This window comes from Syngnathoides biaculeatus, chromosome 1 (assembly GCF_019802595.1).
Source record: "Syngnathoides biaculeatus isolate LvHL_M chromosome 1, ASM1980259v1, whole genome shotgun sequence".
Lineage (NCBI taxonomy): Eukaryota > Metazoa > Chordata > Actinopteri > Syngnathiformes > Syngnathidae > Syngnathoides > Syngnathoides biaculeatus.
Genome location: NC_084640.1, coordinates 3967621 through 3980184, shown reverse-complemented (window position 1 = coordinate 3980184; position 12564 = coordinate 3967621). Strand labels below are relative to the sequence as shown.

At 42.6% G+C, this 12564-nt stretch overlaps 1 protein-coding gene across 15 annotated transcripts in view; it reads left to right on the top strand.

Moving 5' to 3' along the window:
* Positions 1–12564, top strand: part of gabbr1b (gamma-aminobutyric acid (GABA) B receptor, 1b) — a 326457-nt gene that overhangs the window by 172834 nt on the left and 141059 nt on the right. For 14 of the 15 annotated variants that reach the window (XR_009796880.1, XM_061833538.1, XM_061833452.1 and 11 more), the window contains one exon: positions 5445–5611. Coding sequence is in view for 14 of the 15 variants with exons in the window: in XM_061833538.1 (XP_061689522.1) it covers positions 5445–5611 (167 nt within the window). In the remaining variant the exon portion in view is untranslated. Of the gene's footprint in view, positions 1–4416; positions 4589–5444; positions 5612–12564 lie in introns of those variants that run through there. The other variant, XM_061833988.1, reaches the window with a different exon arrangement.

The following is a 12564-nucleotide window of genomic DNA, read 5'->3' as shown; positions in this document are numbered from 1 at the left end:
TTCATTTATATGACACATGTATTTAAATCAAATATAAGGCATACCTTCGTGCAAACGTATCTGTTCCGGTTGATATTAGATGGATTTAGTTGATGTTGCGGTCTTCCACAAAGTTTGATCCATCAAAGGCATTTTTCGTACTGAGTCTTCGGTTTTGGAAAGGGTACGAATCGAACTCCACCAACTAGCCTTTCAGGATACCTGTCGTCACTATTACAAAGTCCGTGACTACACCTCTTAACCATATTTTTTGTTAAATCACCCAAATACGCGATAAAACGCTAACAAAACCTATACTGGACCATGAAATGTTGTCTGAGAAAATGGCGGGAGCAAAAATGGGCTTTGGTTTATGCAGATCTCTGACCTCTGATTGGTCAGTGACGCGGATTGCGCAATATTCACGGAGGGGTCAATTTTCATCCTTGGTGCATGTCCACTGTGAGAGAGATAATCTAAAAAGAAAAATCCAGAAATCACAATGTTTGATTTTTTTCACAATCAATGTGTGGTACAGCTGCAAATAAGTATTTGAACACCTGAGAAAACTAATGTAAATATTTGGTATATTAGCCTTTGTTTCCTGTAGTTGTTCACCAGGTTTGCACATACTTCAGGGGGGATTTTGGCCCACTGCTCCAGACAGATCTTCTCGATATAAGACAGGTTTCTTGGCTGTTGCTGAGAAACACGGAGTTTCAGCTCCCTCCAAAGATTTATATGCTTCTTACGGAGCCACTCCTTGGTTTTCCTAGCTGTGTGCTTCGGGTCATTGTCATGTTGAAAGACCCAACCACGGCCCATCTTCAATGCTCTGACTGAGGGAAAGAGGTTGTTCCCAAAAATATCACAATACATGGCCGCGGTCACCCTATATCCCCCCTATACAGTGCAGTCATCCTGTCCCATGTGGAAGAAAAACACCTCCAAAACATGATGCTACCACCCCCATGCTTCACCATAAGGATCGTGTTCTTGGGATGGAACTCATCATTCGTCCTCCTCCAAACACAGTTCGTGGAATTATGACCAAAAAGTTACATTTTGGTCTCATCTGACGACAAAACCTCCCATGACTCGTCTGTATCATCCCAACAGTCATTGGCAAACTTAAGATGGGCCTTGACATGTGCTGGTTTAAGCAGGGGAACCTTCCGTGCCATACATGATTTCAAACCATGACGTCTTAGTGTATTACCAACAGTCATCTTGGAAACGGTGGTCCCAGCTCTTTTCAGCTCATTGACCAAGTCCTGTCATGTAGTCCTGGGCTGATTCCTCACCTTTCTCAGGATCATTGAGACCCCACAAGGTGATATCTAGCATGGGGCTCCACTCCGATTGAGATTGATAGTCATGTTTAGCTTCTTCTATTTTCTAATGATTGCTCCAATAGTCGACTTTTTTTCACCAAGCTGCTTGGCAATTTCTCCGTCGCCCTTTCCAGCCATGTGAAGTTGTACAATTTTTGTCCCTGGTGTCTTTGGACAGCTCTTTGTTTTTGGTCATGTTACAAGTTTGAGTCTTAGTGATTGTATGGGATGGACAGGTGTCTTTTTGCAGCTAACGACCTCACACAGGTGCATCTGATTCATGATAATACATGGAGCGGAGGTGGACTTTTAAAGGCGGCCTAACAGGTCTTTGGGTGTCAGAATTCTAGCTGATAGACAGGTCTTCAAATACTTATTTGCAGCTGTATTACACAAATAAATCGTTAAAAAAATCATACATTGTGATTTCTGGATTTTTCTTTTTAGATTATCTCTCTCACAGTGGATATGCACCTGATTTCTAAGTGGTAGAACTTGCAGTATAGCAGGGTGTTCAAATACTTATTTTCTTCACTGTATATGTGTCATAATTATACAGTAGTACCTCAGTTTTTGAACGTCTTTGTTTCGTGGAAATGGGTTTTTGAATGAAAATTTCAAGATTTTTTTGCTTTGGTTTTCGGACGAAAATCGGCATTCAAACACCCTGACCAGCTGACCCACGACGATTTGTTATTCTGCTTTTGAACGCACCCACGTAAAAAACTAAAAATACGTAACTCGCTCGACAACGCGCATGCGCGGCGCAACCAATTGACTTACACACTCCTCTGCTCGCGGATCTTTCCCAGTACTGTAGTGACTTATTTTCTTCAAATTGAGCAACATTAACCCCCGATCATGGCTTCAAAGAAGGCGAGTGGAACTGCTGGTGCTGAAAAAAGGAAAGTGGTGCGTAAAACTGTTGACTTCAAGAATGATTTGTTAGCCGAATATGAATCTGATGTGTGTGTTTCTGAGGAATCTAAAAAGTATGGCATGGCAAAATTGACGATCAGCACCATTCTGGAACACAATGATGCCCTCAAAGCCAGTGATGTTGCTAAAGGAGCAACCTTGTTGACCAAGGAGAGGCCACAGATCTTGGAGGAAGTCGAAAAGTTGCTTCTTATTTTCGTGAACGAGCAGCAGTTAGCTGGGGATAGTGTTGGCGAGGAAGGGAGATGTCGTCTGATGAGGCTGAAGGCAGGAAGGATGTCTGAAGTGCCGATATTAAAGCTATCTGCGATAAGTGGAACGACATCCATAATTTTGTAGAACTCCATCACCCTAACAAAGCAGAATGTTGCAGAGCACTGCAAAATTTTAATGATGTTGTTATGAGCCACTTCAGAAATGTGCTTAAAAGACGGCAGAAACAAACATTAGATTCGTTCTTTGTGAAAAAGGGCCGGGTCACAAAGACATCTGAAACTGTTGTTTTGCATTGCTTTTTTCTTTTGTTCCATTAACCCTACTTCAAGCTGCAAGTTTTTTTTTTTTTTTTAAATCGCTTAAAAAATATTTTTCAGCTTGGAACGCATTATTTCATTTTCCGTTCATTGTAATGGGAAAACGTCCTTCGGTTTTCGAACGTTTTGGTTTTCAACCAGCCTTCTGGAACGGATTGTGTTCGAGAACCAAGGCACCACTGTACTACTGAGTTACTTATAGAGTCACAGTTGTGCAAGATGCAGAGTCTTGTTCATTTAGAGCAGTTAAGAACGGCCCACATTATGTTAAGATTATAGGGAGTGCCCTTACCTGTTTGCAGTTCACCGTTATAATCCAGTGCATTGACAATTGTGCAAAGGGACCAGTTTAAAGTGACGAATCGTGTGATAGTCTACAGTATATACTACTACTACTAATACTGATTGGACCAGCAGGACGTGAACGTGTGTCCCAAGAAGGTGCAAGCAGAAAATAGTAGCTTCGCCTATCAAGAATTTAATGACTTAATTGCAAGAGGGAAAAAAATGTTTGAATGCCTGTTAGTTCTGATTTGCATTGATCGGTAGGGCCTACCCGACAGAAGGAGCTTGAAGATCTGGTGGCCAGGATGTGGAGGGTCCGAACGGATCCTACCCGCTCTGGTCCTAATTTGAGTGGTGTGCAAGTCTTCAAGGGTGGGTAGGGTGGTATGGCAATCCGTTCAGCGGTTTAGATGGTCCGTTGCAGTCAGAGTTTGTCCTCTTTTGTGGATGTCCCAAACCAGACTGATGGATGTACGCAGGATTGATTGAACGAGTGAAGTGTAAAACTGTCTCAGCAGCTTTTGTGACAAGTCGTGCTTCCTCAAAAGCTGCAAGTAAGTACATCCTTTGCTGGGCTTTTTTTGAGGATGGAGTGGATGTACCTGTACATCTCCCACTTCAGGTCCTGTGAGACTCTAATTTCCAAGTACTTGAAGGTCTGAACCAATGGCAAACTGTACATGGATAAAAATTCAAATAGATAAAAGTTGAAGGAACTGTATACTGACAAGTGAACGGGGTATCTCTGAAGCACAGTGAGTAATGCAGATTCCTCATTGTATCTCTGTCACTCATCAGGACGAGTGCACAATCACCTTTACACATAACACTTTTTTATGCATTACCTTGATCTGTGTTGTAACATTTAGAAATTTTAAGATCGGTGACAAGGAGGAATATTCTCACTGTGCATTGTGTCGTGGGCGAGGCAACAAGTCATTCCTGGATGACATATGGAGACTGAACTGAAATAAATAGTGGGACTGGAGCTATGGCCTCTAGGTGTGGTTTTAATGAATGAATGACAATTTTTTTCTTTCTCATCTGGATGACTATTGATTGAGGAGTATTTCACATAAGTGAGTGAAAATAAATTGATATTGTTTGTTTGGTGGTGAGGGCAGGATTGTAGGCAGGGGGTCCGTGAGAGTGTGAAGTGGGAGGGGATAGGGAGTGGAAGATAAAGGAGCAGGGCTGTGTTATGGGATTGCAAATTCAAAGTGATTTGTGAAACAGTCAGAATTTACCTCCTCCTCTCCCTCCTCCTCATCCTCTTCCTCCCTTCTCATACACTCCCACACACGGCTGCTGTGCTGCTGCAGTCAAACCTCAGTCGGACACGTTGAGCTGCGCACCTCCTCCTTCCTCTCTAGTCTTTCTCCTCCTGTGCATCGACAGTTGGGATACTTTTCTGTTTTGACACCTTTCTGCGCTAGTCGAGTCCCGCTCGTCTTACTTGGCTACTCTGAATGGAAACCAACAGATGATACTCGTATACTGCGGCGCTCCGAAGCCAATGTGTGTCGTAATGCGCCTTTGGACCAGAGAACAGAGAATGTAGGCGGGCTGACGAACGAATACAGAACGTATCAAAGATGAATCAGACTCTTTGAGGCTCATTTCTTCATGATGGATTCTGTTTGTGTTTCTCAATGGGAAAAAAATAGATTCTTGGAAACTTGAATTCTTTCACGTGGGCATTTCAGCACTTTGGACAGGGAGGAAAGCTTGTTGAAAATGGAATTGAAAGACAATCTGGACTTCCTATTCCAAGTTTGGACTAACTATGATCTTTTTTTCCGGAGTTTCCCTTCTGATTCTGCTTAATAACTAACTTTGAGTCACTTCTGGTGTACTCTACGACAAAGTGAATTTACCAATTGAATAATCTATCTATCTATCTATCTATCTATCTATCTATCTATCTATCTATCTATCTATCTATCTATCTATCTATCTATCTATCTATCTATCTATCTATCTATCTATCTATCTATCTATCTATCTATCTATCTATCTCTATCTATCTATCTATCTATCTATCTATCTATCTATCTATCTATCTATCTATCTATCTCTGAAGAGGAATACATAGTCTCATTCATTTAAATATTACTCCAAATGTCATCCCATCTCCGAGGGCAATTCAGATGCATTCAAGGAAATTAATTTATGTGACCTACACACACGAGACACGCTACAGGCTCCAAAGTTTTGGTGCAATATATTCGACTTTACCAAGTACCTCTGAGTCTGAGCCACAGGACATCCAGCAGCATGGCTCTAGATTACCAAAAAAGCCCTCACTGCAGCTCTGCCCCCGGCTTGTGTATGACCCTGACCCTCGCTGTGCTCGTGTTCTGTTCCTATCCAGCTCTTGGCAAGAAGAAGCTATACATCGGAGCTCTCTTCCCAATGAGTGGGGGCTGGCCCGGAGGGCAAGCCTGCCTCCCTGCTGCTAAGATGGCCTTGGCGCTAGTGAATGAGAGGGCTGATATTCTTCCTGACTATGAGCTGGAGCTCATATATTATGACAGCATGGTGAGTAACTTCAGTAATTTAAAATATATATTTCATATATATTTTTTCCAAATATATATTATACCCATGTATCCATTTTCCAAGATGCATATCCTCACAAGGGCTGTAAGAGGAGTGCAGGAGCCTATTCCAGCTAACTTCCCCTCGTCTCTGAATTACATCTTTACATTTATTTGTCATTAATGAGACATTTTTAGATTACGTATTTTATAACCTTCTCTGTGTGAATATAGACATAATAGTGACCTACAATACTAAAGTTCAGGGAATCCCCCTCCCACACATGCACCCATCGCTATATTGTATGTAACTGAAGTTGTTTCTCATATTGAGATATGAAAAAAGAAACACTGTAGTTCATACTAGATACCTCTTATAAAATGCTTAAGCTGTAAAGGAGGTTAATGTTGTAAATGTTTGACACAAGCACATATTTACTGAATTTATTTAAAAGTGAACATAAATGTGTGAAACAAATAAATAATATATGCAAAATGGAAAAAATTCAAGACCTTAGGTCAAGGTGAATAAATAATACAAAATAAACAAAAATCACGAGAGTACTCATTGTGCTTGGGAAAATGAAAGAACGTACATCATAAGTGTGACTGGCTAAGACAAAATGATCAAGGAACAAGCATAGAAAACGTAGCGATGACTGAAAAGAAATGGACTGCAACTGGCAACTTTCTTCTCCTTCGGCTCTGCCAAATACACAGCTGATAGTCATTGACAGCAGGAGTGATGCAGGATGCTCCACCCACTCAGGAGAAACAAAACAAAATGGCAGCACAGGCACGATGGAGAAAAAAGCAACATGACACAAGCAGACAGACGTGTTCAAAACAAATAGAGCTACGACAATCTAATTTTAAAAAACATCTTTGTCTTAATTGATAACTTTGTAAAGATGTCCCCAGCTTGTCCTCAGAGCTCCTCTTGCTAGCACAGTGAATAAATGCTCAACTCCACCACATCATGTGGTGCAAAACACAAACCAGGTAATTTACAAAATATGGCAATATCGATCTCAAGTTTGGTCTGTCATTGGTTGTGGCACAATCTCTCATCAGGAAGGTCACATCATGGAGCGCCCCCCCCCCAGCTTTCTACAACCTGAACATGGATGATCTGACTCAAGTGTACATTACCCATGGTATTGATGTGAGCAATGTGTGAATTCATATGTGCGTAATAGAACTTGAGTTAAATATTCATTGCCTTGAAAATGAAACACTTGTTTTTGACAATAGTTTGAACAGGCACAATTGAAACGCAGCTATTCACGTTATTCAGGGAAACATTTATTACATTTTTGTTTTATTATTACATGGCCCCATAGCTCAGTGGTTAGAACAGTGGTTTGGTAAACCAGGGGTTGTGGGTTCGTATCCCACCGGGGCCTCCACTCCCTGAGAAGGGTTGCGTCAGGCATCTGGCGTAAAAATTGTGCCAAACATATATATGCATTCATCTGAGATCTGTGGCGACCCCGAAAGGGACAAGCAAAACATTACATGGATATTAAATTGTTGTAATCATGTACTTTCTATAAAATCTAATCACATAGCACAAACATGGGTTATTACAAACTGTTTTAAAATTAGAAAGTATGGAAAAATACCTTTATATTGTATAATAAATGCATCGACAATCAGTAATTCAATCCACTCAGCTCTCTGATTTATAATCGAATCAAATTGTGTGATGGTGAGAGACTCCCATCCAGTTGCTATCAGCCTAGAAGACTATTTCACAGCAGCTTTATTTGCACTTTCCTCAAAAAATATGACAAGTGTTTTGGCGAAATCTTTTTCTGAAACCATAAGGAAGGAGACGATCTTACGTTTGCGGATTTTTATTACAAAAAGCATTTGCAAAGAGAGGAAAGGTATAAGTTTTACATGTTGTCACCCTTTACTAAAGAGAGACTTAAATCCCTTTCAGTATATTAAAGTGAGAGAGACACAAAAAGACAAAACACCTGTATACACATGGAGCTGTTGGGAACATCATTAAATGAGGAATAGCCTGACCGGGAGAACACAGGGAGCCATAACAGGATTAAACCAGTGAAAATTGAAGGCAGAACCAAATTAATCAACATGTGGTATATACCCATCCATTTTCTTCACTGCTTATCCTCACAAGGGTTGCGAGGAGTGCTGGAGCCTATCCCAGCTGTCAACAGGCGGGGTACACCCTGAACTGGTTGCCAGCCATTCGCAGGGCACATTGAGACAAACAGCCGCATTCACAATCACACCAATGGGCAATTTAGAGTGTCCAATTAATGTTGCATGTTTTTGGAATGTGGGAGTAAATCGGAGTGCCTGGAGGAAACCCACGCAGGCACGGGGAGAACATGCAAACTCGACACAGGCAGGTCTGGGATTGAACCTGGGACCTCAGAACTCTGAGGACAACGTTTTACCAGCTGACCCACCGTGCCACCCTTGTTGTATATATGTAAAACATAAATCCAACAACACAGTTTCTCTACTTTTGATAAATCCAAACGAATCAATCCACAACTACTACTGCATCAATAAACTCTACCAATTAAAACCGAACATAAAAAACAAAGAAGGTCATCAAAACACTAAAAACTCAACATGTTGCTAAGTTCTAAACAATGACCTAAAAGAAAGTAAACGTAAACCAACAAAAAAACAAATATTAACCAGCAAGGAGAAAGTAAATCAAAGTAAAGCTAAAATCCTAAGAACGAAAGAGCATCTCATCATCCAACAACAAAACAACAACCTCACAGTTAACCAGAAATTCACACTGCTGGTTTAAGACAATTTATCATAATCGTCCAGTATGTAGTAGATACAGGATGAGGAACGTGAACAATGGTTGACATCATCCAGGCAGTCAGTTCAACCTCCATAGGACGACCTTCATGACCTTGATAACCTTTATGGTCTATTGCCATAGAGGATGAGAAGAGTGGAGGATTTAGGACCATCGGAGGTGCTGGGACCTTCACGCAGTGTGATGCTTGAACCCACGTAGCCCTTTCAGCGACTGTAGTGTTGGTCATGAAGAGAACTTGAAAAGGGCTCAGCCAGTGCTGATGTCTCCATGTTGTCCACGAGAGGATCTTTATCAGCATGAAGTCAACAGGTTTGACGTCATGCAAGGGTCTGTTTGCTGTCCGTGGTAGTGCTGTATGATCTTTTAGTGACATCAGAGTGCAGGTTACCCAAAGATGTGAAAAACCCGATCATGTTGTCCTCGAAAAGGTGCGTGTTCATTGGCAAGCTTGGAGGATGCAGTCCAACATTTGAAGGGCCTGCAAACAGGATCTCAAATGGAAACAGATTGTGCCTAGGATGCACAGGCATTCTCATACACATCAGATCAATTGGCAGATACTTGATCCAATTTAATTGAATGTCTTCACAACATTTACTCAATCTAGCTTTTAGTATCCTATTTCCTTCTTATACTGCAATGCCAGACTGGGGATGGTAACTACGTGTTTTGAGGTCAAACTGTAGACTACTGTTTCTGAAAACTGAGTCATCACTTCATTTAGAAAATGCTTCCCGTTGTCAGAAGAAAGATGTTCAGGAATTTCGGTCAACAATGCTTTTGCCACTGTAAACGGTGACGCATGCTTCACCTGAAATATTTTAATCCATTTTGAAAACATGCCTACCATAACTAGACAATGTTTTTTTCCGTCACAGGCTGTTAATTCTATGAATTCAATCATTACATTTTGGAATGGCTATGGTGGTGGTGGATGTACCAGCTGTTGTGTGAGTGGGTGCGGTTTACCAGAATTGAAGCCAACACGTGAGGCTAGAGATACAAAAACTGGCTGCAAAACCGGAAAACCTTTTTCTAAACCAATGACATTCCACAGCAGAAACCATCCCCCTTTTGAAACATGGTGCAACCCATGCGTTATTTTAGCAGAACAAAAGAAAAAACGTTGTGGGAGACAAGGCTTAACATCAGAGCCCATCCAAATGCCATTCTCAAAAGTCGCCCCGCACTGTCACCACACAGCAAGTTCAGTGGGAGTAGATAGTAATAGAAGGTCAGCGAGAGAGAGAGAGAGAGAGAGAGAGAGAGAGAGAGAGAGAGAGAGAGAGAGAGTGAGAGAGGAGGTCATGTGGAACAAAGGAAGAGGCAGTCGTGATGGAGCCATGGCAGCTGCGTCCACATGCATTTCCCTGGGGGACAGGGTCAAACAAGTTTGTGTGTGTCGCACATTTACACACCACAATAAGAGATGACAGAAGGACAGCATCAAGGAGAACTACAACCTTGTCATGGAGAACAATTGGATTACAATCAGATTTTAAAAATTCCCAGTAGTGCCAAAGTCATGGACCATGACAAAATCGTAGAAGGAGTTTTGGTAAATGGTGATTGATTTTTCCCTCCACCAAACGATACGTCTCTGTGAGTGCCTCCAACTCAGATGCTTGTGACGAGTAATGTGAAGGCAGTGGTGATGAAGCCACAACTCCAAAACGATCAACCACCGCAAAGCCGCTGCAGCAGGAACTAGTATCAGGATCACATGAAGTAGAGCCGTCTATAATCAAGACAAAATCAGGATTTCTCAATGGCATATCAGAGAGATCAACAGGAGGTGTACGTAAGTACTGTAATTTCACCACACAAGAGTGCGGCTTCCCCTCATCAGGGAGTGGAATGAGAGTAGCAGGGTTGAGAGTTTTGCAACATCGTACTGACGCATGAGGAAAGCCCAGCAACATTGTTTTGTATCGAAGCCAACGTGCAGGAGTCAATGGGCGTTGGTCTTGCAAGATAGAACTTACAGAGTGGGGGACATACAGAGAGAGCGGCGTGTACCCCACTTAGTCAAGTGTAGCAAGGACAGCCTATGCACAGGCTGCCACCGCACAAAGGCACGCAGGAAGACCTCGTTTCACTGGATCAAGTTGACGAAAGAAATACACCACTGGACGGAGACGGCGGCCATAGCACTGAAGCAACACTGATGTCATGTTTCCATGGCATTTTCTACAAACCAAACAAAGGGTTTGGATGATACAGGATCCCAAGACTAGGGTAGGGCCGCAAGGCAGACTTGAGGTATTTAAAGGCACTGGTATGCTCAAATATCCATTTAACATGCGATGAGGATTTCAGTGACCTGATGAAAATGATCTCTACCGATTGGTCAGACATCAGGATAGAGATAGGAAGGATGTGCACAGGGTCAGGGTGATGAAGGATAAAGATGGAATTATGTTGAGTGGTGCTGGTAGTGTGTGAATTAGATGGAAACAACGCTTTGATAATTTGATGAATGAAAAAAGTGATTGAGAAGGAAGAGTAGAAGAGGCAAGTGTGAAGGAGCAGGAAGTGACAATGATTAGTAATGGGGAAGTTAGAAAGTCACTGAAGAGGATGAAAAATGAAAACGCAGTTGGTCCTGATGACATACCTGTGGAGGTATGGAAGCAATTTGGAGAGGTGGCTGTGGAGTTTTTGCCCAACTTACTCAACGGAATAGTAGCGGGTGAGAAGATGCCTGAAGAATGGTGGAAAAGTAGAATAGTACAGGACGTATGAGGGCAGCAGAACAGTGGTGAGGTATGCCTGAAGAATTTAAGGTGGAGGTGGGGCTGCATCAGGGATCAGCTCTGACCTCCTTCCTGTTTTCTGTGGTAATGGATAGGCTGACAGATGAGGTTAGACTGGAATCCCCTTGCACCATGATCCTCACAGATGACATTGTGATCTGCAGTGAAAGCAGAGAGCAGATGGAGGATCAATTACAAAGATGGAGGCATGCACTGGAAAGGAGAGAAATGAAGATTAGCCAAAGTAAAACAGAATAAATGTGCGTGAATGAGATGGGTTGAGGGTGGAGAGTGAGGCTCCAGGCAGAAGACATAGCGAGGGTGGACGACTTCAAATACTTGGCATCAACAATCCAGAGCAATGGTGAGTGTGGTAAGGAAGTGAAGAAATGGTCCAAGCAGGTTGGAACAGCTAGCGGAAGATGTCTGGTGTGTTATGTGACAGATGCGTCTCCACTGGGATGAAGGGTAAAGTTTATAAAACAGTCGTGAGGCCAGCCATGATGTACGGTAGAGACGGTGGCACTGAAGAGATAACAGGAAGCAGAGCTGGAGGTGGCAGAAATTACAATGTTGAGGTTCTCTCTAAGAGTGAGCAGGTTGGGTACGATTAGAAATGAGCTCATTAGAGGGACTGCCAAAGTTGGATTTTTTGGTGACAAGATTCGAGAGAGCAGACTTCTATGGTTTGGATATGTCCAGAGGTAAGAAAGTGAGTGTATTAGTAGAAGGGTGCCGAGGATGGAGGTGCCAGGCAAAAGAGTGAGAGGAAGACCAAAGCGAAGGTTGATGGATGTTGTGACGGAAGACATGAGGACACTGGGTGTTAAAGAGGAAGATGCAGGAAATAAGCTTAGATGGAAAACGATGACACGTTGTGGCAACACCTAACGGGACAAGCCGAAAGGAAAAGAAGAAGAAGAAGAGCCGTTCATAAGTAGAGGCACCACTATACTGTTCTCAGTTCCCAAACTGAGTGTTTTTAAAAGGAAAGGTGAAGTAACACAGTGGTAAACATCCCGCTGTCTCAGATTTTCTGGAACATGTTGCAGGCCCACCTCCTTGATCAATCGCTGTATCATGGTGAAAGGATTGTGTGTGTCCCAGTGATCTTAGGAACTCGTCTGTTGTCTGGGGCTTTATGCCCCCGGCAGGGTCTCCCATGGCAAACAGAACCAAAGTGAGGGATCAGACAAAGCATGGCGATAAAAAAAACAACCAAAAAAAATTAAGAGTACGTTGATGTAATCACGTTTTCGCTTGCTTGGTTGCGAGTCGCCTGGGGCAGGCCTGGAGGTAAGGCTCAAAGGCTAGCACCTGGTGGTCGCCTCTGGACCAATGGGGCTCAACCGGCCAAAGCCTGGACAAGTAACG